Consider the following 27,162-nt stretch of genomic DNA (forward strand, 5'->3'; position numbering starts at 1 on the left):
ACACACATACAAACACACAATAATAGAGGCCAGGTTGCAGCCATAGCAACGCCGCTGGTGCACTGTTATCCTGAAGTGTTGAGAATGGAAAGCAGAGGGCTGTTGCTGTTGCTGCTTTGAACTCCACGGTCCTTCCTCCGCCGCCGCCCAGTCTCGCCGGGTTCAAGGTACGGGAGCGTCTGTCCGCCTGTCTGTCTTCGTTTGCCAGTCATGGACGAGGCAGAGGATGGCGAGGAGGACCTCAAATCCCAGCAGCCTCGACCACCTCAAGTAGCCAACTCGACTGGATGCGAGGATCACGGGAGCAAGATGAAGAAATTTACGCCAGGAGGCGGAGCTGCGTCCATTGCGCGTAAAAACTCCAACAACAATGAGCTCTGGCTCTTCCTAGACGAGGACCCCGCGCCTCTGAGTGCCAGTGGCAGCACAGCCTCCGCTCTGTTACGCCAAGGGGATGCTGCTGGCGGTAGAGGCGGCACAGAGTCAGACCACAGGAGTAGAGCGGACAGAGCCTCAGAGGTAGGCGTGATAGGAGAGGGAGCCATCGGTATGATATGCAACAAAAACGGAGATTGTAGAAGGGACCCGACCAGTTCAGGGAGCCTTTCCTCTCTCATCTCAAGGCAGGCAGATGGAGTAGTAGCAGCAGCAGAAGACGGCAAAGGGCAGGCTGCGAGCATGGACGGCTCAGTTACTTCACCAGGGTCCCTGACACAGGGGCCGGGGGCCGAGGTCAAGACAGCAGCAGGGATGGACAAAAAGGACTCGAGAGTTTCGTTCTCCAATGCCCCAACTAGTAAAGGACAGACTCCGAGTCAACAATCGAGAAATTCTGTCACATTCACTAAAGCTGAGGATGGCTCTCAGATAGTGCCGGATGATGGAGACTCGAGGGGGAATCAAACATACATGCAGCGGCAGTTTAGTTCCATGCTCCAGCCCGGAGTTAACAAGTTCTCCCTGCGCATGTTTGGCAGCCAGAAGGCAGTGGAAAAAGAGCAAGAGCGCGTAAAGTCAGCGGGTAATTGGATTATCCACCCATACAGCGACTTCAGGTATGGGTTCAATTGAGTTAGCTTCATAAACAGTGCATCCTCTTAGACTGAGTCTGCATGGAAGTTAAAGCGCTTATGGTGTCTGATTGATTCTGTGGATACAGTAGTAACATATTGGTAGCCCTTCTCCACATCAAACAAGTTTATATGAGGAAATACAAATAGAATAGAATGGGAGAGAGAATATTTCACCTTAGAAGTAAACAGGGCACTATAATTATTAATACATCCACCCCAAAAGGATACATATAGCCTAATGGTAAAGAAATACAAATATAATACAAAAAAATTGCTCCAACATTTTGCTAAAAATAATGCCAAACAGGTTGAACGTGTCCAAAATTGAGCAGATACTCTTGATCTCCACAGTGCACAAAAAGGAAGGCACATGTCGCCACATCCCAGGAAGATAATGTGCAACATCCCACATTGTAAGGGGCTGATAAAAACATGTTTTTTTTCTCACAAAATTACTGTTTCAATGCCGAGGTTGCATAACCTGGTTAAATTAGTCTAGTTAAGTTTTCGGACAAATCTTGCTTACAGTTGCAAAAAAAACTGCTGTAACTGCAGTTTGATTGATGTATTTGTAACAAGCAAGTGTCAACAAAAAGTCTCCCTATAACGACTTTCGTCTTAAAGATGAACCTGACGTGAAGTTGGAAAAGTTGCATCGCTGAGCAGGAATGCGTCTGAACATCTGTTTCAGCACCGAGGACAGCTCCCACAGTTAGCTCCCGTGTAAAACAGGTCAGACGATGAACCCACACGATTTTAGCGCTTGACTCGAATTAAATATTATAAAGTGCAATATTATTTTGTGATTTTTATGCACCGTTTGTTAAAGCTTATCAATAATACATTCGTGACTCAGCAACGCACTTCATCAGTTCCTCCCTTTGCTTTGCAGTCTGCACCTTACTTCCAGCTGATCAGAGAGTAGTATCTGTTTGGGCTCCTGAACAAGCTTCAAAAATTTACAGGGCTGCAGCTACTGATTATTTTTATGAACAGTTAAGCGGCCAGTAACTTTCTTCATTATTGGATTAATAGTTTGGTCTGTCAAATATCAGTAAATAGCTAATTTTATACTATCACAGTTTCCTAAAGCCTGATGTGATGTCTTCACATGCAGTCAACCCACAATCTGATTGTCTGACTAACAATCTGAAACCTAAAGCCATTCAGTTTGCCATCACGTAAGATAAAGAAGAGCAGCAAATCCTAACATCAGAGAGACAGTGTTTGGCATTTTTACTTGACAAAAACTAGTCTGTCACTCTTATACATCACTGCTTAAAATTCTAAATTACTGGTCAGTTGTGTGGCATGATTGGCTATTGAGCAAATCTCGTAGTAACAAACCACTGGATATGTATGATGACTGTGCAGATGTGCTCAAGTCTCTGTATGTGTTGATCTTTGATTTGAAATAAACTCGAAACCCAGCTTGTCTTTCCTGTAACATACTTTTCTCTCAGCTTGTCCGTGGTTTGATCTTGTCCTTGGTCAGATGATACAGGTTATCTCACCAGGAGTAGATACAGTGTAAAAAAAAAGATATATTTCATATATTATTTTCATATTTCAGATATTTCATAAAAGATCAGCCATTTTTCACTGTGGTTACGGGTGGTACTGCTTTCTGAGTGTGTATGTGGCCCTGGAGAGTGCATTGCTTCATGGTACAGAGAAAGCTTGAAATATCACTTGTCAGGAATAAAGCAAAATCTGCATTTTTGCTGGCTTGTCATATGCACGTCAAATAGCAACACTGTGTCTAGACTTCAGTACTTCAGTTTTAGACTTGGTTCATACACACTGACACTGACTCAGATTGTGCACTTTACTGTGTAACTATCGTGTTATTTCCCCTTGTATTTCAGAGTGTGGTTTGCATCTGACTTTTTATAGTTGTCCTCTGTATCTAACCACCTTCTCACCACTGCTCCACCCTGTCAGGTTCTACTGGGACTTCACCATGCTGATGTTCATGGTGGGCAACCTGATAATCATCCCCGTGGGCATCACCTTCTTTAAGGACGAGACCACCACGCCCTGGATCATCTTCAACGTGGTCTCTGACACCTTCTTTCTCATGGACTTGGTGCTCAACTTCAGGACGGGTATTGTGTTTGAGGACAACACCGAGATCATCCTTGATCCTAAAAAGATTAGGAAGAAGTACTTGAAGAGCTGGTTTGTGGTGGACCTAGTCTCTTCCATACCTGTGGATTATATCTTCCTCATCGTGGAGAAAGGGATTGACTCGGAGGTGTACAAGACGGCCCGGGCGCTCCGCATCGTTCGGTTCACTAAGATCCTCAGTCTGCTGCGCCTGCTGAGGTTGTCCAGACTCATCCGTTACATCCACCAGTGGGAGGAGGTAGGCTGAGTTACAACATTTATTATACAATCACAAGGCAAGAAGGAGGGTTTGGGGTTTACTTTACTTTGACCACTAAAGGAAGTATTATATTAATGATTACAGGTAGATTAGGTAAGAAAAAGCATATGAGCCTAAAGCACGTGATATATAAAACACATAATACACAAGTAAAGTGCACAGCTTAAGCACAAGGGACACCTCTGTTTTAGGTTGTGTGCTGTATTTGTGATGCGATTGTTGTCGCACCAATCTGAGCCATCAGTACAGCTGTCCATATTTGTAACCTGTCTCATATGGGATAATATATTGCCCAAAATCTCTTTTGACACAAACATGGAACATAAAAGAGACATTTTTGGTGAGACTTGTATTAAATGTGATACGGTGTGTTGAACAATAATTTCCTAACTGTAACAGTCAATATATTGTGAGACCATAACCTTTATAACCATCAATGAAAACAGAAAAACAGAAATATATTAGATCAGAAACTATTATAATGTTGAAAATGAGGCAATAATACACACACACACACACACACACACACAAAAAAAAAATCTCTGTTTAGAACATTTATGTACTGCAATTTATATTAGCATTTTTATCTTTGCATATTATGTGCGCTGATACGGGCATATCTGTTATCCATGTGATAAGCCACTAATATCAGCTTGCATTTATATTGATCAGTTTTCAAAATTTCTACCTCCAATCACATCTTTCTCCATTCTATTTGTTAAAGTGCAATTAAAATGGTTTTTTGAAATCTCAAAAAATAACTCATGAGCATCATCTCTGCCATCAGGGCTGTACTCATGATCACTGATGTTTTAGTGTAGAAGTTTGGACATTATGACATGTATTGCCCCACCGCTTTGAATTGTGTTTGCTTATAAAAAATAAGAGACACTGGTCTTACTGTGTTCTAATTAATAATACAATATTGGATTCCAGTGCAGTGGGTTATATCAGAATACAAGTAATTCTGTTTGTATATCTAAACAATCCTCCTCTATATAATTACTTCCCGACACAAAAATAAGGTTTTACTGTCTTGTATAGCAATAAGCCTGATAGCTGGATAATAGCTCATTATGAGCCAGTGTACTGGTGCAGTTAAGAATTCACAAAAAATTAATTTATTTTTATCACTGGGCAAATGAAAAGGGATTTCCCAAGGAATGAACACAACCACTGGGGACGCTAATTGTCTTTTACTTTTTGTTTTTCTCACGATGAGAGCTGCCTTTTCCACATTTCTATTACTGTTTTAATGTGACATTTCAACCAATCAAGGCATCAAACAGTTTTAAATGGATACTGACATAGTACACAAGGTTCACTGATTACATTACATGTCAGGAAATAATCTTTATCTATAGATAAATGCATTATCATCTGCAATATATCATATATGCTGCTACATAAACACAATTAACCCTGGTGTACTCTGTCTGTGTGTGCTTCTTTGGCTGTATATAAACTAAGGATCCCTATTTGGCCTAACCAAACATCCATGAATCAAATGTGTGTGTTCCTTCACTCTGAAAATAACCACTGCTCTTTTGATTACAGAGTAGTAATTTGAGCTTGACGAGAACCTTAATTACTGACTCAAACACACACAACCGAATGTTCCTTTGCTTCGACTGAGCCCTTGCCCTGATCAGCTTAGATGAGCTGAGCTCTGCTCTGCTCAGCTCGATCCAAACGTGGCTGGCTGTGTCTCCCCGCTGCCCAGCTCAGCTCGGCTCAGCTTAGCTCAGCTCACTGCAGCCTTAAAAATCATCTTAGAGTTGTGATGATTTAAATTTTTTGCCTGGTTGTAGGCCAACCTAGAGAAGAATACTGGACAACAACATGGTTCAGAATGATGCTGGTTAACAGTATGTGTTTTTGACATGATTTTGGAATAGACTGGTGTGTGTTTGTTGTGCGACTGAAACAGCAGCAGAGATAAGTCTTGTCACGAATAACCGGAGCAATTTCCTGAGGCAGGAAGCATGTATCAAAGTTCTCCACTTGCTGGCATGCCTTTTTCATGAGGTGAATGGGTGAATGGGTGGGTGGGTGTGTATTCATGAGGGTGGGGATTGGTTGTGGGGGTAAATTTTCATCAAGTTCACTAGTTTTCTCTAAATGTTGTCATCTGAATCACCTGGAACAATCTTGTGTGCAGCAGACAGGAGTAGAAAGTATTTTATCTGTGTTTTTCAGGCTGTGAGTTGTGGTCACAGTAATGTGACTTGACCCAGATTGTGGTCTGACAGTGACACATGGCCAGGTGCTGTTCTGGTGTCGGGGGGAACATTAGTCCTGGAGCCTCATTAATCATGATGGGAATGCTTCCTAATCACAGGGCAGGACTTCACAGTGTGTTTCCCTTTCTCCTTCTCCAAATTAGCAAAGGCCATTAGCCATTATAGGAGATACAGTACTCAAAAAAGTAAAGAAAGTCAAGTCTTTGGAGTTTGGTCTGTAGCTAAATTACACTTTTTAAACCTAAAGCAGACAAAGGGAAAAGGAGGGATGAAACTCAAGGTATAATCAGTATCGATAAGGATGTAATCCACCAGAAAGAAATTCATGGGTTTTGGCAAATGAGTCATTGTTGGTCCAGAGCTACATTAGCAACAAGCTAATATAGATTGTTGCTCATGTATGAATGTTGACCAGGTGCGATGGAGTAAGAACTTACACTGGTTGGCCTTCTTGTGTTGGCACTGTAACTAACAAGAGATATTTACACCCTGGGGTTTAGTAGGAGAGCAGGTTTTGACATTCAAGTGAGCTGCAAGTTGAGCACAGCAAGGCCTCTGAGGTGACGGGATGAGTCACCGAACGTCCCGACCCGGCTGCTCCCAAACTGTAAAATCACAACAGAGGCAGTTCTTTCATGTCTCCAGACACACACACACACACACACACACACACACACACACACACACACACACACACACACACACACACACACACACACACACAATCTGGCCTACTTCACATGTAGGATGATTTATTTGTCTCAAGTCAGAAATGAGCCTTTGTTTTTATATGAGAAACCATTAAATTGGCCCATAAAGCAGGGATTTCCGATGCATAAACATACAGTATATGCTATACGCAGACATACACATGGAGTCTGCCCTACTTCCCTTGTAGGACAATTCTCTTGTCCCTACTGGGAATATATATTTTTTGTTTATGATTTAGTAACACGCGCGCACACACACACACACACACACACACACACACACACACACACACACACACACACACACACACACACACACACACACACACACACACACACACACTCACTGTGGTAACAAGGTCTGGCCAATAGCCAGCGAAGCCACAGTGAGTGGTGTTTACAAGGCTGTGACCACAATACTAGGTCCACACAAATGAGCCTTCTTACCTGAGGCGAGTAATGCTAAGAAACAGCAGAGAGAGGCTGGACTGGGCTGCTGATCAAAGCTTTGTCAGTGCTTGATGAGGTTTTATCATGACTGAGTACAGACCACAGAATCTGTGCTTGTTCATTTTCCCCACCTGGTTATAATTTAGAACATCAGCCTGACACGTTATTCAACTCCGACTGAGGGGGATAACAAGCATCACATCTCAGAAAAAGCTCTGGAAACACAACTAGTATTTTACCACTACTGTAAAACTGTTTATTGAGTTTTTAAGGATTTCCATCCCTGCAGCTCTGTCATCCGCCCAGGCTGCTGATTTACTTAAAGCTCCACTAATCATATTTTATTAACCATAGGCTGAATATCTACCTGTAACGTGGAGGAGGTTGCGTATTCATATTACACATGATTTCAAAATTAGATGGTAGCTGCTTCAGGTAACATTGAGTAATAATTATGCAATGTTGTTGTATTTCTTAGCTAGTAGTTAACAAGATGTAAAATCTCACTTTAATTAGTTTCAAGAATTTAAAACTGACATAACTGTATTTTGGTCACTTTGGGGCAGTGGAAAGACAACATTAACTTTCCATCACCCTTGAAGTGGATATATCCACTGAAAAAGTGATGACCACATATGATGAACTTGTTTGAACATTTGTTAATTTACACTTCCAGCAATTACAGAGCAACGTTATTATTAATTTTGAGTCATTCCCTGATGAATGTAAGTCCAATATTCACTCACTTTTAACCCTGTTTTTGGTCTCCACCAAGTACTGAGGGAAATATCTGGCTCTTTAGCCACTGAATGCTTCATTATATTCACTGGCTAGCTACTAACAGGTAGCATACAGTGTGTTTTTGCTGAAAACAGCTGCCTGCTACAGCTGTAAATGGTGCCATGACAACTAAGCAATGACCTGCAACTCAGTACAAAGGTCCATAAGGAGTCTATCACTGCGAGTGATGTTTAATACAATCTTTTTGTAAAAATATAAATTATAGCCACTTTAAAAGCTTTATCTACTGAAAATTTTTAAAATATGTACGGAAAAAGTCACTGTTTACAATTCTGTCATATAACAATATGTTATATGATACTATGTAGTATTTGTGAAAACAGAATCATTGTTTATTTTCAGATTCAGATTCAGTCTGAATCCACTGATTTGTCATTCTCTTCACACATCTGTTCTGCCTTTTCTCCTCTCCATGTCCGTAACCCTCTGTCTGCCCATCTCTTCTCCTCCTGACAGATCTTCCACATGACCTATGACCTGGCTAGTGCTGTGATGCGAATATTCAACCTGATTGGTATGATGCTCCTGCTGTGTCACTGGGACGGCTGTCTCCAGTTCCTTGTTCCCATGCTACAGGACTTTCCATCGGACTGCTGGGTCTCCCTCAACAAGATGGTGGTAAGCAAAACAGTCAGTGTGTTTTTGTGTTCACATGAATCTGCGTTTGCAGATGATAGAGGTTTTAGTATGTTACACAATCACATGAACATAGGCTATGTATGCAAAAGTGTTTGACAGAAGAATAGTTGCAAAACCAGGGCATAAAACATATCCCCCATGGAGGCCAAAGGTGTTTTATTTGCAGGCAAATGTAGAAATGGGATTTATTTAAAGTTGAGTCTGCACACATGCATGCACAGACACACACATACACATACACACAAGACCAGCCTCAATTAAACCCTCTCTAGTTAAACCCAGGAGACATGCCAGTGTATACAAAGCAGGAGTGAAGGATGAAAAAGAGTTTTCTCTTGGTTCATACAGCACGTCATGGGGTTTGTTCTTTAGCCATTCTCTTCTTTATCCTTCTCTCTTGTTTATTTCTCTGCTTGAATTGTCTTCCTTCTTTTCTAGCTGGCAGGTAGCTTCTGGCCATCTGCTGATAGACAAACCATTAGGAGAGGTTTTCTCCCAAATTATTGTTGGCATGAAAGGAAAACCCTCTGGGAAGCAAATGGTATAATGAATGAATTAATGAATAATCAGTATTAAAAGCATGTTCATTTTGGACTTGCAACCTTTATCAACCAACAAGGATTTTGCACAACAAGACATTGCTAGCTCAGTTAACCTCTTGAACCCTTGGACCTCACGATATATGATAATACCACATATACATTTCAGATTTCCAGTTTGTTAGGTACACCTAGCTTATTAATAATCATAGACAAAATATGAGAAACAATTAATAGTTCAGTTCAACAGGATCACAACCTAAAGCCTTCAAAATTAATGAAGTTGAGTGAATACCTCTCACACATTATGAGCTTCTTGAAGGGCTGTTGTATTAGACTGAATTAGTTTTAGCCTGTTGTACTTAATAAACCAGCAACCCATTCTTTATCGGCTTGTTAGAGCACTATGTTGAAGCTGTACGATGCTCATATTAAGACAAGTTTTCACGAAATTGCGTAGAATTTAAATTTAAGTTCTGTGGGCCCAACACCTACATCATTACTATGACACAGAGTGCTCTACCTCTTCACCTCTGCTGTGTTCTGCATTTGAATTAGGACCTTTCCCCAAAATGTTACAACAACGACAAGCACCAGCAGTGTGTTCACACCATTACACATAAATGAAATAATCTTATAAATAAACTGGCTGTTTTATAAACTATTGACTAGGGTCATTAAGAATGTGTGTGAAATACTGAGGAAAAACACAAACACAAAGAGGAAAAACAGGTAACATTCATTCCTGTTTGGGTATTTATAATTTTCAACGTAAACCCTTCCATCCTGTCTGACTCATTCTGTGGAGATAACTTGGGGATTGGGAGTTGGTGACTGACATAGCCAGAGGCAGAGAGAAGTCAGGGGATGTGAGCAGTGTAACACGTATGCTTGGTTGACCTGTCACTCAAATGTGCCTTATATACTGTATTTTTCACACGTGTACACACATAGTATGTTTTTGAATGCTCTTGAATGCTGATAGTGTGGTAGGCCTCTTAGTAATTCAGCCGAGAGAGACCAACTATACAAACTATCTTTGATAATTATATATAGACACAGAATAATTTGGCTTAAACTGCAGAACCTGCTGCAACATTTTATATTTTATGATTAAATGATGGTGCAGGTTCATGTAAGTGAGAAGGGCTGGTGAGAACTGTGACCCATTCAGAATTTATAAGGTTCTTTATGCTGTACATTCGGGAAAAAAAAAAAAAATGTGGTTATGATATTATAATGATTGTGATTAGTTTGGGTGTAGCTTTGGGAAGAGAGTACAACAAACACAATGATGTAATGATCTGGGTGTAACCACAGAGAAACAGAGACTTGAATTAATAGGGTGAATGGTTTAGGACTTGGAGAGCATGGGTTGCATCGGCAGGAGAGGGAATAACTGCATAAAGAATGTGGAAAACTGATTGGTTAAAGCTGTGAAGAAGTAGTTGTGATTAGTGGGGATCGTTCAGTTTTCTGATCGACACTAGCATCATCTGCCGTATAAACCAGCCCACCACTGTGACAGAGCCAAAAGATGTTATTGGTTGACTGCTCCTTACTGCTGTAGGATCAGAAATCATTTTAACTGGCATATCTTTGCATCTAAGGAAGTTCAGCACACTGGATAATTCCTTCCAATGCTTATGTGAGTCTAACGCTGCTGTCGCTAAGAAATGTTTCATATGCTGATAATGAACTTTCTCATTTTGGCACACAGATTTGTGACAGTCAGGTCTCCAAAATAGTCCTGTGATAACACTGTGTACCATGACACACTGGTGTGCGTGCTTGCATGCATAAGAGTGTGTGTGTGTCTGTTTGGGTTTGTGTGATCTCGAGGAACAGATGGATCTCACACCCTTTGACCCTAGGGGACATCACTGTTGCTTCTCTGTTATTTCTTGTTTTATCTCTGGCCATCTTTGTTTTTTTTTTTTAACTCTCCCTCTCTCTACACACATGCATGTCTAACCTATGTCTGTAGTCAACTTGATGTCACCTCTGACTTAGATGCAGGAAACATTAGAGATATCATAAATTGAAGAAATGTAACAGTTATTGACCTCCACTTTCCTCTGCTCAAACAAAGCTACTCCCTCGGCATCTGGAGTTGTTTTGTTAATTCACAGTTACAAATATAAATGTGTTGATAGTCTCTTATTTGCATTAAACTCCAATTCAAAGCGACAATTTGTGTTGATGTTTTTCAATCTCAGACAACAAGCAGTTTCTGTATAGTACTCTGACATTCTTTACTGCAATGTTAATTATTGCCAAAGGGTATGAATGCAGAGGAAATATTGTTTTCTATCCTCTCATCCATGAATCCCTCCTGTCTCCTCGCATCACTTTTTCCTTTCTCCTCGCCGTGTTTACATTCACTTTTCTCTTTCATGCCTCGTGTTGTTTATGACTGTGTGCCATTTTCCAAATTCAATGCCACATTTGCCAGTGAGCACCCGTGTGGGCGTGGCCGCCTGGTGTGCTGTGCCGCTGCCATCTTGGGGTAATCAAGGTCAGGGATCCTTTTCAGAGTGGCTTTGAACAGGAGATGCAGCGTTAAGTGATCCTCATCCTCATGCTTCGCTTCAGGCTGACTGGCTGGCTGTCTGCCTGCACTGGACATTAACGGGACCCCACCCTACTTTCCTTTTTCATCACCCATGCACCACAGCTATGGAAATACAGCCAGATTGCCTTCGTATAGAAAACAACACATGATTCATTCACTTGCTCAGAGGCACTATCATATGCACTTTTATACCTGCTATAATATATGTACTTGTGTCTGTTTTTGTTTCTCTGAGCCTTATGGGGAGGTAGAAGTATGTGACAGATAAATAAGAGATAACCAAAGCCCTCCTAACAACTCTTTTCCTTCCTGTAATGTATTCATCTCTGCATCTACACACTCAAAAACAATAACTGCGACTTGTAAAAGATGTGCATGCAGCACGGTGGTGTTTATCATAAGCCAGATAATCAGGCTCCTGCAGCATAGTGATCACAAGAGACCAGATCATCATGGCCTGTTATATAAGTGACTCTCTGTTACGTGAATGACAGGTGGTTTTGTCCCATCTACCTCAGCCCGATTGGCTGTTAGATCAATAGCAGTAGAATAAAGCCTCTCTTTTCCTCTCAGCTACTCTTTGCTTCAGTCTGAACTCTGTTGCTGTATTTAATATTTAGGCTGCTGGGTGACATTTTATCGTAGAAGACGAGGAGTTGCTCTGACTGCAATAGTACACCAATTTGTGTGGCTTTATTATCTATGCATGTGCACTGTATGCACGCACACACACGTGCACCTCAAGAAACCCCCCTGCTTTGAAAGTTAATAAGGGTATCCTCCATTCATTCAATTACTGAAGTGATCTAACTGGCAGGCAGACCTGCCTGCTCACATAAGAATAATGGACAGTTACCTTGTGTGGAGGTGTTGGTGTGTGAGGGACAGCTGCCTCTTATGATCCAGAAGCCTCTTTCAGTACTGATTTTGTTCACATAGTACAAAGTGATCTTGGTAATAACATCAATTTCTTAAATACATTTTTCAGAGAAGAAAAATGAAAGTGGGTGGTGCAGTACTGTGTGTGATTTGGAGCTGGCATGTGGAAATTGATTGAATCCTTGATTTATTCTGGTAGTCTCAGGATATTTGTGCCTCTTTTATAAGCGACTGCTCATGTGCATTTAGACTTGTTGAGTACAGGGAATTAATGTTTTATTCTGCCTCACATGGTCTATTTATTTCAGACATGAAACTTGAAACTAAATAATTTTATGTGTTCTTCATGACTGAAAATGCATTTATGGACATAAGTAAACTAATCCAGGGGGTTAATACTATGTTGAGTTTATCCATAAACATGTTTTTTTGTTACTAGCTCCACTCTGAACTTTTATTTGCTAGGTCAAACCATGTGGTTGCTTGTTAAAGAAATAGCCTCACAGCCTGGTTGGAGCTGCCATCTTTGTGGGTCAAGTTGCCCCTTTGAAACCAACCCCATTCTAGGAAGTTATCTTGTCGTATTTAGTTATATAGTGATATGCAGTGAATGTAGTTCTCTGTAAACAGGTCTTGTCTTTATTGAAGCATTAGTAGAATGAAAAGCAACTCAAAATCTGTTGAAAGTAAGAGAGATAATACTGTTTCCAGATATATGTAGATAGTCTCAGGTCAACAAGAGACTGTTTTATTAATTTTAAACCATCAAATCTAATTTCTTTATGATGGAAGAATGTATAGAAATTTGTGTTTCACTTTTTAACAAGACCAATAGTCCAAAGCTATGCTAGTCATATGGCCACATGTTGCATCATCTACTCGGCACATTCTCCAGATGCACATGGTTGCACATCAGCAGCAGTCTGAAATCTACAGATGTGTCTCAGTTCAGAGGCTGGATCCTCTGAAGGACACACTCCAACCTGCTCCTCCTCTGCAAAGGAGTCACTCCTCGTAAACTGAAACAACTCCCAGTAACAGTAGTGCACATGTCATTTTTAGGAAGGATGTGACGACGATTTACAAGACAACAAATTTCATTGGTTCTTTGCAATTTGTGTTGGCAGGAGGCCAAATTTAAAGTTCGCCTCTGGACATGTTTTAAACTATCTAAAAATACTTGACGATGATTTTTTCCTACATAAAAAGTGAAAAAAAAAAAAAAACTCTGATAAGGGGCTGGAAGCACATCTACTCTTACTTCCTCATTGAGAAAATCTGGATCAGGCCTCTGCCCCGCCCACCACTGCTGCTTTTGCTAGGTTGAATGGTGAAGGAGCAGGATCTATCAAGATGGTTAGCAGAGGAAACATCGGTAAGAATCAACCACACATGTTTGCACCTCAGTCAGACTCAGACTGTAATGACGAGTTTGCTGTGCACCAAATCAGTGACTAGCAGTCATATCACAACAGTTAGCATAATAAGCATCTTTTATTTGTTTATGTTCTTAGCTTGAAACTGGCAGTGGCTAACACAGTGTTGGTGGTTGTGCTAATGCAAACTCTTAAACTCTTTGTACTGATAATCCCTGCAAGTTAATGAGATCGGTTCTTTAGGTTTGTGACATATGAAACCATGGCTGGCTGAATCAGTCTTCTTTGGGACTGTCATGGGTTCACTACAGTTCCAAGATGGAAATATTCAGTCATGGCATTGAGTACATGATATGCCTTGTGTTATATAAAAAACACCATATGGACATGTTAACAATCTTAAAAACTTGATTTTCATCAAGTAAAACAATATTTAAAATACAATAGAATATAAGTGAGAGGGCTGAAATGACATAAATGTGGGGTGAGAAAAATAACCCCTCTCTAGTTCTCCCATGAATTCAGACGACCCTCCCTCTGTAGCTTTTTCATGCAACATTTTATTGATGTATAAATAATGTGACTGTGCAGACTCCACTTCTAACTAATAGGAGGCATGAAATGTTGTTAGTAAAGCCTTCTTGTAAGCAGATAATTCCATCTGTGAAAAGATAAATACTAATTAAAAGCTAATAAAGTCAAACCCAATAACGGCAGTTTATTGAGCAGCAAGCTAAGACTCACCCAGTCAAACTCTTCTTGGATCCATGACACATCATTTGCGAGCATCCACTTCACATCTGATGAAGTCAATTAAAGATACACAGGGATTAGTCAGTGGAGTAAGACTGCCTTAAACCAAACTGGAATAAAAGACTCAAATTATTAACATTTACAACACAAGTGCTCCTGCTTATCTTTTAGCCATGCAAGCAGTCAAGTTGGTTGGTTGATCTAGACGGAAATAGACTTTTAATAGACTGCCAGTTAGATTTAGAGAAAGCATCTGGGAAAAAAAGTATTTGGTACCACACAAACGTTTGACTAAAAGCTAGAAGATTACATTAGTAAACGAGAAGAAGATGAAATGTTCCAGTTCCAGATACGGCTTAGTACCCACCATGATGAACAGCCACTTTGCTCTGTACTCCATTATTCTGCTTTATCACTCACTTTCTAACAGAGAGAAATGTTTTCTTCTGCCAGAGTCTGTATTCTTCATTAACATTGTTAAGTAATTCCAGTAGACACTAAACCATCTTGCAACTTTCTGTACTCATTTGGTTTTAAATAATGAATAGAAACACGAGCCCACTGGCTCTAAATAATGAATCTTAACATTGCTAACAAGCTCTTTTATGGCAGTTTACATATTAAAATTCTAAATGTCAGTGTCATCAAATCATCAGTCCTTTCAAACGAAACAAACTCCCCATGTCGGTTTTAGACTGTCAGAGAGGGACTGCACCCTGTCAGAGAGATGCTGAGAAGTATGACTGGCACAAATCAAACACACACACTCAAATACAAGCTGAGAGTTAAACAGCATGCATCCCCAGACAGATGTGCCAGCGTGCATGTACATTCACTATTCTCTAATTATGCCATCATGCATCATAGATGTCCCATACTCCCTTTGTGTTCCTCCCTAAATGTATTATGTACAATTAGCTATCATCCACACTGCTCAGTGAAGACCGATGGCAAATAAAACGAACACAAGAGTTAATTTAATTTGTTTCCTCTTTCTTTATCTCTGTAGAATTAGTTTATTGTGTTACTATGACAGTTGTAATTTTCGATAGTAAGAGACAGCTGTACACTCTGTCAGTTTTAATCAACTGCTATCTCAAACAAGCTGGTTACAGCTGGTCAGTGGGGGTTTTCCTGCTCATACACTGACATGCAAAACAATAATTCAACATTTTGGAGAATACACTTATTCAATTTCTTGCAGAGAGTTAGACAGTTAATAAGAAGATCAATACCACTTGCATACCTGCAGTTAGATATAAGGCTGTAACCAGCATCTAGTTAGTTTAGCTTAGAATAAAAACTGGGAAAAGTGGGAAACCTTTGTTAAGATCAGTCTGTTGTATTGTTTCATCACCACTGTATTGATGCCACAAGTCTGGTGACAGCTCCCTTCAATAAGTTCGAATGGATCTCTCCACAACCTCTCAGTCAGCTCCTCATTGTTGTATCTGTCCAGTGGATTGCTCCTGTCACTAATAACTCTCTGTCTAAAAGCCCATTTGTTGTAAAATCTAATATATGGGGTGCACCATTGTCTATACAATCTCTCTTGTCTAAAGTCGTCACTGAAGAAATGGCCTAGATTTTTGACTTTACGCCTGCTCCTGACGAGGCACAAGGTGTATTACCAGTGTTGGTGAGAAGACGACTTAAACCCAGATAGTTACTGGTGTAACTATTAGGTTGAACTTAAAAACGCTAAGTTATGACTGACTTTGCTTAAGGCGTGACCCGTTCATGCAAATGGCCCCTGGAGTTTTGTCGTCCTATTGAGGTTGCTAGCCAAATGATATATACAAAAACATCTTTTTTACCGCTGGTCTTTTTCACACCAACACTCACACAGACAGACTAAGAGTAATACATCTGAAACCCATAGATGAGTTATGCTCCTCTCATCCTATATTTGTGCCATGATAGTCAAAGGTCATTGGCAGGTCACCACGATTGACAATAATGATTTGTTCTCAATGCCACAATAGCATGATTGCCTATTTTATTATGGGAAGTTGTTTTTGTAGATCACAGACAGACAAGTTAAGGGCTATTTCTTCTTCATGACCTGATCAACTGCTGGTGTATAATTGGGTCGATTTTTTAGAACTCAGTATTTTCTGTTCCATTTTTCTTTGTTTAGCGTGTTTTACAGTGCATTAAGGATGTTCTGTTGTGCCCTTTCTATTTACTGAAAGACTGCATGTACTGTATATTTATCTGTGTGGTGTGTGTGTGTGTGTGTGAGAGAGAGAGAGAGAGAGTAAGCTACAATCAGAAACAGACAGATGTAGCCATGTGTAAAAAGGTGTTTATTTCTGTGCTCTGGCTCTGGGTTAAAGCCTCCTACTCCTGCTGTTTATCCATCAGCAATGTGGCCAGCATGTTGATAGCTGACTGGAGGGATTCAACTCCAAGTCCAACCCGGGGCAGTGAGGATGAGGCTCGGACTGAGGCTGGAGTGTTTAAATGTTCTGCCAGGGTTGGTAGCAAATATTTCTTATTAAAATGGGCTTAAGGACTGTGGATGACAGTGAGACAAGGACTGCAGTTGCAAGGCTACATCGTATAGAGATAACAACAAAGCTGTAAATATGAGGATGATGCTCACAATCTTAAAGGCTTGAAATATTGTTGTGGGTTTCTCAGTCTTTTATCTAAGATTAGAAGTCCCAGTTTATCTCTACCAACGAATCCAAACAATTGATCCAGCTGAGAGCTCAAAACAGACATGAAACTTTGAGCAAATTTGAATCTCAAATGAAATGCAAATGACCCTGGAAAAATACAAATCAGTTAAGAATCCAACCAGTCAATCAGTGACTGAGGACACCACTTGTCCCAGAAGAAACACTCAGACACACATGCAGTGATAACATCTGGACAGTGTGTCAGCCACAGCTGTCTGAGGAGAGGATGTGAGGTTCAGCGGTGCCCGTGGAGGGCTTTCTAATGACTCTAACATAGGAGAATTAGAGTTGACTGAATGCGTGAGCACCAATCAAAGGCAGACTGGAGCAGGCAGATGTACGGGCTCCTCATTAACACTTGCTTTTTTCTTCATCTCCCTCCGCTTGGCCGAGACAAACCGAGGCTGCTCAGTGATCATGATTAGGCTCTCCACCAAACCAGCAACAGTCACCAGACACAGAGCTGTATACTTTTCAGCAATTACTCTTTAGCCCTCTCATTGTTTAATTCACTCTTTCTATCACCACTTCTGGCATACTCTAACTTATATATCCTGCAATACTTATACTGCAATGTGCCTCAGCAGTATACCTCAGGCTCAGGTTATCAGGTCAAAACCACTGTAGCATAAAAGTAAAAATACAAAAGTATGGAGCTATTGTAGGAGAACAGAGTAACCCAGATATTTCTCCTTTCTCTCCCATCTCTTCCTCCCTCTTTATATTTTGTTTTCCCAAACTATTTTTTCTCCAACTCTCTCTCATTCTTTGCCCTCCCTCCATCTCTCTTCCTACAGAATGACTCATGGAGCGAGCTCTACTCCTTCGCCCTCTTTAAGGCCATGAGCCACATGCTGTGCATTGGATATGGAAGACAAGCCCCAGAGAGTATGTCGGACATCTGGCTGACGATGCTCAGTATGATCGTGGGAGCCACCTGCTACGCCATGTTCATCGGCCACGCAACTGCACTCATCCAGTCTTTGGACTCGTCTAGACGACAATACCAGGAAAAGGTCAAGATTTTTCTCGTTTTTGGTTTATCACCTTCTTTCACTGGATATTTACCACATGAAATAGCGCTGTCATGTTTGAGTCAAAGTTAGCAAGCAATAGCAGTTTAATGGTAGGTTCAACCAAATTACCAAAGAAAAAAAGACTAATTTTCTCACTTATCCCTGCAGAATCCGATAGCTGTGGTTTTATTTGTCCAGGTTTTAGGGTATCTGTATGTCTGAGATTTCATCAGCCCCCTTAATATAATGGTGGTAAACAGACTTCTGTTTGTGCTGTAACAAGTTCTTGCAGGCTGGATATTTTCCCCTGCTTCCAGTCTTTGTGCTAAACTAAACCAATCTGCTCCTGGCTCTAGCTTCATACTTGATGAAGAGATATGAAAGTATCAATCTTCTTATCTAGCTCTTGGCAATGAAGCAACTATGGGTTTTTTCCAATATCAAACCATTATTTTGATAAATCCAACAGCATATCTTTTCAGAAACAATGACCTGGTTACTGTGAATAAATCTACAGATCATGCTGTAAACACTTGTCATTGGAACTACTGTCTTCTGAAAAAATTATCCCTATGAAAACTGATTTACTGGGACACTTGTTATGGAAAGAGATGTAGCCTTTGATATTTCTTAATTAGATTTTTTAATGGTGTCAGCACACATACAAAACTTAATTCACCTGCATTCATTGAGAAAAATGGCAGAAAAAAATCTCAGAGGCAGATATCTCAAAAATAAATGAACGTGAATCTAAACCTATGTGTATGGCTAGATACTACTACAAGTACGTTTTTTTGTCATTTGGGTGATCCAATCCTTTAAATTCAAAGTGTCAGCTTGCTAGCTATTTCTGTGGCTTTGTGGAGAAAAAAAAACAAGAAAACAGGAGGGATGTGTTTTAGTGCAGTCCATCTTTTGATCACTGGTGATGCAAATCAGGTTGTTAGCTTCAGGATTACCTTACTTGTACCCAGATAGCCCAACTTTGTAGAGCATAGCAAGTTGCCACAAGGAGACTCCATAGGAATATTTTATCTACAGCATTTGTCCTTTACAACGATGTGTATAAGGTTATCACATTTGATATGAACAGAGAGGGTTTTCTCATTAGATTCCCACACACTTTGATAGGACAGCATCTGTTCTATTAGTTCGATATTCATGGCTGCAGCTCGCTGGGCCGTGGCCCGTCTGTCGTCTCCGTAGGACAGTAGATCAAAGCTTTGGGGCGTCGGCAAGCCAGGGAGGGGAGCACGCTCCTGCTTTATAAGGCCATGGTGTCATTGGTGCTCTGTGTCTTGTTAACTTCCTTAGAACCTGGGTGATGTGGGGATGTCTTACTGTATGCTATCACTCATGCACATGCATGCAGACACACATACACATCAGAGTGATTGGTCAGGCTTTGTTGTCTAGTTGAAGCCTCTGGCTTATGTTTAGAACAAAGGGTGATCAGGTTTTCTTCTTTCTTTCTTTCTGAGTCATAATCAACATGTAGTTTTATTCTGTTTATTTTCTGACTCCTGTGGCTTGGTTGGGCATTGTGTTGAAGAGACAATCATCTTGCCTTATTTTCTAGGTCGTGATATAAGTGAGCATCCATGATGATGTTGAGTTTATAGCAGACCAGATCTCGTGGGAGAAAGATTGTGATTTTATTTAAACTGTAATGAAGCTACTGAATGTATGCATCAGATTTCTGAGCATGGTAAACACAGCAGGGAATGGATTAATTATTAGTGAATCTGGGATATCCCATCCATATAAGTCAGCACACTGAATTCCATTTATAACTGTGTATGGTGGATATGCACAAAAGGGGTATTTGTTATGTGACTGCAGTTTCAGATCACTGATATTGGTCAAAGTATAATAACAGCTATTTACTTACCAGTCTCAAACAAACGTCACACGTTCAGAATCAAACTTCATTCCTGTACTTAAAAAAGTGTCTCCAGTGGTAGAAAGGAACCCTGTTGTTTTGCCTCTATTTCTATCACTTCTTTTCTTCTACTGAAGTTAGCATGCTAACTGGCACAGACCCGGTCGGACCGTCTCGACACTTTCTGATACCGAGTCACTGTAGCGTCCAGTCTGCCCTGTCTTTTATTATTTCACTCTTGTTCTTAAACTTGCCTAAAATGAACTTTGTTTGAGTAAGTGCTCTTTTCAATCGTTCTCATTATTATGGTCCTTGCTAAAAAAGGTTATGTTATCAGTCCCATTTGTGTTTGTTTGTTATTCAGCAGATATATCACCATAACTTATTAGTAGAGTAAAGTAGAATTTGGTGGAAAGTAAGATCAAGGTCCAAGAAGATGTGGTTAGTGTCAGTAAAGTCAGTTAGTAAAATCAGTAAAGGCCATGCCCATTTCTGCCTTGACAAATGTTCCACCATTTTGACTTTTTTTTTAACCACTCCTCTAACAAATGTCATCCAGTCCTCACCAAATTTGGTTTGTAGTATTAATGACATAATTGTAAAGGACAGAGCCCACAGTTCTGCTTATAACAGAGACTTAAGAGAAAGACTGAGAGAAAGGGCAAATTAGCTGCAGACTTTGTGCTGGAGTGTCTGTTTTGTGTCATTTATGTGTAGCTGTACTTTGTCAGTGATGTGGCATCTAGAGAAATCAGTTCCTGCCGCTGCTTTCATTCTCCTCTTCTTCCATGATGCACAGCAGTGAAATAGTGAACAGAGTGGCTAGTCTTGACTAAGACATGGATCCAACATCCCATCCCTCTCCAGTATCCCATGACTGTTTGTTCATCATTAACCATTGAACTGAGCCATGATGCACTGCAGTCTACAATAGGTCCATCAGATAACAGACTGGAGACAGAGTTATGGGCTGGAATTTGCCTCAATGACAAAACAGGTTCTTTGTATAATATAGTCTAAAGGTTAGCGACAGCATGAACTTATATTGACATAACACAGAGTAAACAGTCAGCATCACACTCACTGTTGAGACAGAAATGTCATAATAGCTCTGCAGCTAAGCATCTTCCACAGGGAGGTTATGCAAAGAACCCACTGACCAAAGAGAGATGTGGATTCAAACTGTTTACCGTGGATTCAAAAGTTAGACAAAGCATGCTGATATTTTTTTCTGCTTTATCAGAATTGACACATGCTGTTTAGTTTGCAGTGTGTTTAGCGGGTCTAGGGACAAGAATATAAATAGAGAGACACACAGTAAATCTGAGATAAGAGAAGGATGCTGCATGTTAATGAGAAACACTGTAGACCAGTGATGTACCCACAGATCCCTGTCAGATTAACTGAGGTACCCCTTCATCGACATCATGTGTTCATTTCAACTTATTTGTAAGTGGATGTTATGAACACTATAAAAAAAGTGGCTATTGTTATAATATTTTTTTCAAACGATTAAATTGTCATTATTTTGGTTGCGTTTGCATTCTTGTCACTACCATAAGTGTCAGAGGCTAAACGTTTCAAACATTCATTGATTAGCTTTGGCTAATAGGCTTATTTCACTTTACTTTTAGCTATTTCAGCCATTTATTTACTTGAGGCTTGAAGCTGGAAACTGTTTCAACAATGTATCTGCTTTTAATTCTTCCATCTGTATCTAATTATTTCACCTGTTTATCCATTTCAGCTATTTCAACCATTTATATCTATTCCTACTGTTTGACCATTATTTTAGCTAATAATTTCTCTCTTTCTATTTCAACTATTTATCCATTAGTACATTTAGCTAATTTTTTTTTTTTTTTGCCATTCATTTGAGCTATTTCAGATGTTTATCCATATTTTTTTAGAAATAAAATCAAGACTATTTCTAGGTCACTTCACAATCTTTCCACGTACCCCCTGGCAACAGACAGTATATATCTCCCTGGGATACAAGTGCCCTTCATTGGGAACCATCCCTGCAACATTGCCTGTCTTATGAAACATACCCATTTTTAAACATCATGTGGCCACAGTTTGAGAGGGGCCACAGTGGTTGACATGTGAAGTTGCAGATGGTGTTATATTACTGTTTGTGTGTCTGTGGGTGTTCACACTATCTCTACAAACAGTACTACAGTAGAAGTGATGAGGCAGTGGCAGCAGCTTACCATTCCTTTGTCATCCCATCCTTCACGCTGAGGTGACGGGTGCCCTCATCCTGCGCTTCTCGACAGTACTCCCATCTCCATCTCTCCATCTCCACCCACAGCCCTGCCCCCCTCTTCTATCCATTCTCCCTTGACTGTTGGGCAATATACCATCTGCCAGCGGACACATGGACAGAGGGCATTAGCTATTATGTAACTGCATTCCACTCTTCTCCTTCCCCCATCACTTCTTCCCCCTCAAGAGCCATAGAGCAGCGTGCCTGAATAGCTGAGAGAGGAGGGAGATGTGACCCCTGGGTCCTTCAGTGATGAGCACTGATCCTCTGGGCCTTGACGCATCTAACAGCGACTTGAGGAACTGCTCGCTTCATAACCTGGACAATCACTGAGGCCTGACCTGAACTACCTGGGTCTTTGACACGTTTGATAGATTAAATACATAGTTGAAAGTGAGAAACGGCTCCATGTTTTTGTTTTTTTTTTTGGTTTATTTTTGTCAGCTACTATTTCCAGGGTCATGAATGTAGTTTCACATTCAATTTCACCCTAATTATTATTACTATAATTGTAATTTGAATTGGGGGTGTTCTCTTATTTTTCAAAGAGGGTTCAATCTTTATGCAGTAGATTTACAACCTGACAGCCACTATATATAGATTTCTTTTGTGATTATAGGTTCTTTCTAATTATTTCAGATTGGTTTAAGTTTCATTTGTAGAAAAAAATCCAGGTCAAAACTGGCGCTGTTTAGGTGTTGCATGCTGCTCATTCATTCTCAGTTTTGCTGTCTTTTTTCATACTACCAACGGGGGCACATATAGTATTAAAAAAAAGAATGGTCAAAATTGGTGCAGGACAGGCCAAGATATCCTTCCCCTAATGCCAATTCCCACAACTGGATACTGTAATCTGTTAGACTGTCCCTGCCTGCTAAACACCTACATCTTTCAAACCCCCCTCCCCAGTTCATAACAGAGTCTTTCAGTGAAGAATTTAAAGTCTCCAATGCCAAACAAAGAAAATAACCCAGGCAAAAGACATTACACAACTGTTTTCGCAGACACTTCCCTTGAGTGAACTGAACTTGAAGTATAAAATCGATGGAGTGCCCCTTTAAAATGCAGTGACTGTAAAGATGTTATGGACATCTTCCTGATATTTCCCTCCAGTAGCCTTTTTCACTGTCTATACGCAACACTTCTCTCTGACCACATTTCCCCTTTATGTTAGGTTTATATGTTAATGAGAAATCAGTATGTGATATGGGCCTTAACTGGATACATATCATTAGTGCTCTTTATGAAAAGAGGGCGTTTGTCTAATATTAGAGATATATTGGTGAATCACGACGACGTTAGGATTCAAGTTTTTTGAAAAAAAAAAAAAAAGCTGTTTTATATCATGCATTCTCTGCTGTTGTAGATATACATTATTCAATATAGGACATGAAATACTGTGTTTGCTGGTCTAAACCATTCCGACTGTCTCTTCAGTTCCTCCATGTCTTCATCAATGCGCACATGTCACGCAGTATGCCGGGAGTGTGCGAGTGCATATTTGTTTGTGTGGGTTTATTTCTCTACATCCGTCTCCGCTCCTCAGTCAGTGAGCTGAAGGATACTGCTGAAGTCAACTCGGGTTGTATACACACAGGACAACACAAACACATACACACACAGATACAGTATAAGACTTGTCACATCCTGACATGGCCCATTAATAGGAGGGCCAATTCAATTTCTCCACTTCCGCTGTGGCAGCTTACAGTGACAGCCATGCATCATGCGCACAAGCCACCAACTAGGGGCTTTATGTCCCATAAAAAACCTCTGTGCTGTTTTGGCCCCCCTTTAACTAAGTCCGCTGGCTGACAGGAACAGATTGGATTTCATAAATGTAATGCATTTGTTAGTTTTATACAAATACAGAAGGAGGATTTAAGTCCAGTTGTATCTGCATCCCTGACCAGGATGTCTGTACCAGACTTTGGAATTTGGGAGTTAAGTTTCTGAAAACTTGCAGCCTTGGATGGTAAATGTTCATCACAGAAGTATGTATCTGGCTATACACGTGAATTTCTTCATATACATTTACATTTTCTCATTTGGCAGACACCAAAGTGACTTACAAGGGAGTGCCATCACTAAAGGGTCAGTGCAGTAGGAGATAGGTATACAGATTTTGGCAATTTTGAGCCGCACTCCCATTCCACTGACATTGAGTGACATGGCCACTAATCTACGTCTAATGCAGAGAAAATCAGAAAGTCAATAAAACTCAGTTCCTTCAACAACCACTTTTAAATGAGTGGGAGAATGAGGGACAGAGAGAGAGAGAGAGAGACAGAGAGCGAGAGAGAGAGACAGAGAGAGAGAGAGAGAGAGAGAGAGAGACAGAGATGTCATTTCAGTTTAATTAAGACTGTCACACACTGAATCCCGAGGCAGGAAACACTTAATAGGAGCCTTCCAGTTTATCCCCGTGCTTGATTGAATGAGCCGGATACGCTGGAAGTCGGCTGCATTTTCATTGTTACTGACGCACGGCAAATTTGTATGTGGGGGTGGTTAAGTGAGAGTGCTTCTATCCTTTTTTTGTTTTATTGGGCTTGTGAGGCGCAGCATTTTTTTGGGGGGGGGAATACCCTCATATGTCCTAAACAAATATGTCTTTATAATTTGAAAAGAAAATCCAGATTGTTGTGATCTGGATTGTGTATTTACTTTCAAGATGAGTTAGACATCTGAAAAGATGGCTGAGGAAGATGACGAAGACATCCTGTAAGCTTTTCATTTAGTGCTACCATGGCTTTTCATGCTGAATGAACCATGACCAGAGGCAATTAATTAAGTCTGTATGAGATTGTGATTAAAACTGGTTTACGTAAGAACGAAAAGGATGCAGTAAATTGTTTTGCAGATGTAATTTCATTATGTGATTCATTAAAGTAAGTGATCCAGTCTGATTATCATTTTGTCATGTATAAGGTCAGGTCATGCCGAACTGTATGTATATGTATGTAGGATCTATTTTTGCAGGGTGTACATCAAGCTGGAACCATCTGCTTCTGCAGTAGTTGGGCAAAACTGTCTGAAAGAGACAGGGAAAGGGAAAAATGAGTGTGAGGAAATTTTGGAATAAAATAGTCTAAATAGAAATGAAAGAATTCTCATCATTTTTATCAACTGTTCCTGAAAACAGGGAAAAATGCAACTCTCCTTGACCAATATTACAATTCTTACGTAAAGCTTTTCCCTTTCATAAGAACCACTCACCACTTTATATAAGGAGAGAACATCCTCCTGTAGAGAAATAAAATTAATGATGTCCTACCATGGCAACCAGTATGTCCTGAATTAAGGATATTGTGATTTGCCATGTCACCCAAGCCATAAGGGTCAAGCCTCCATTTTTTTCTCTAACCCATATGTCGCCTTACAGTGTGACATAATGTAATTTCCTGGACAGCATGCGATCCTATCCCCTGCGTGTGTCATCAACTGTTACGAGCAAGGTCATTGTCAGCACCCTCGCTCTTCCTCCATACATGTCCCCATAAACTGTGATTGTCTGGCAAGACATTGACTCACCCGCAGGAAGATACCAGCACTCTAGATGATTAAAGCATTGGATTCCCCTGGATGTATGTACATACTGTACAGGCAGCTGAAGATCATCCTCTGTTATATCTACTGTTTTGATAATATTCCAGTATTTCTATTGGCCATCCAGTCTCTTAATAAGATTAGGACAGGTTAATTAAATCAATGAATTATATGAAAAAACAATACAAAATGTCATAATTCTTCGGAACAGCTTCAAATTCTCAGAAGCTCTGGCACTTCACTGAAGTGATGAACAGCATTTTTCTGAAAGACATCTTCTCATTGGTCTTTTGATGGTGGTGGAGAGCGTCATTACATGCCTTTTATTTTGTAGTGTTACGCGCAGCCTTGATTTGTCAGGTATTTCATTTGCTGGATTAGTCAAGATCAGACTCATAGCCTAACTAAGTTATGAGGTCAAACTGACTGGAGAGGAGGGAGCTTTGTGTTGGCATCTCTAAGACTCAACTTGCCCACAGAATGTCCAGGACAAATTCAGTAACCTGGACATGATACAAATTTTATTTTTTCAATAGATTTTCTAGAAAATATACTATATCAAGATATATATTTATATCACATTATAAAATTACAGATAAGCGATAGGGGAATTCATTAATATTACTCACTTCTAGCCTTAGCTTATGATTCACATCATTTTAATACTGATCCAGCTGTTCAGTGAGCCCTTGTGCCCTGTATGGAAATCATCAGCATTCCTAATGTTTCTTAACTCATTTATTCAGGTTCTTTCTTTAATTTGTCCCCCAACTATACATCAGATATATGAGACAGACATTTTAATGTCAATTGAATTCAAAGGCAGAGAAAAATATCCTTTTTGTTAGCTTGACCACTATTTATGAGTTCATCCAGTTATTTATTAAAAGGGTTTAATCAGTTTACGTATATATATAAAATATACATTATATATAAATGAAGTTAAAACAATGAAAACAGCCATGACAGCTATAACTTCTCAACAGGTGGAGGTCAAATGAATTATAACTGTGCTGATTAATATAGATGTCACAAAACTTGCTTGACAGGGTGCAATCAATTTCTTTTCACTGCCTGTAAGTGGCACAGTAAACACCACAGTAAACTGTTTATTACCCACGGCTGTATAACAATGTGCAATGCTTACCTAACCCCCATATTAGAACTCCACGTGGAAGATTTGAGATGCATCTTGTTTTTTTTTTCAAGTGTGGTGTTGGTCAGGGGAGGTTCTCCCTCGACCTTCAGCTTGAAATCTACTACTCATCCAATTGACAGTTTACTCCACAGAGGGATGACTCACACTGATAGCACACACACGAGCCCACACAC

The 27,162-nt window shown here is 40.2% G+C and overlaps 1 protein-coding gene across 1 annotated transcript in view; it reads left to right on the forward strand.

Annotated features, from left to right (window-relative positions):
- The window catches only part of hcn2b (hyperpolarization activated cyclic nucleotide-gated potassium channel 2b), a 57,503-nt gene continuing 30,341 nt past the window's right edge, over positions 1-27,162 (forward strand). Inside the window, exons 1-4 of the mRNA XM_056378218.1 lie at positions 1-1,055; positions 3,018-3,441; positions 8,123-8,284; positions 17,912-18,130. Coding sequence (XP_056234193.1) covers positions 211-1,055; positions 3,018-3,441; positions 8,123-8,284; positions 17,912-18,130 — 1,650 coding nt within the window. The 5' untranslated portion in view covers positions 1-210. The remainder of the gene's footprint in view (positions 1,056-3,017; positions 3,442-8,122; positions 8,285-17,911; positions 18,131-27,162) is intronic.

Source organism: Seriola aureovittata, chromosome 6 (genome assembly GCF_021018895.1).
Source record: "Seriola aureovittata isolate HTS-2021-v1 ecotype China chromosome 6, ASM2101889v1, whole genome shotgun sequence".
Classification (NCBI taxonomy): Eukaryota; Metazoa; Chordata; class Actinopteri; order Carangiformes; family Carangidae; genus Seriola; species Seriola aureovittata.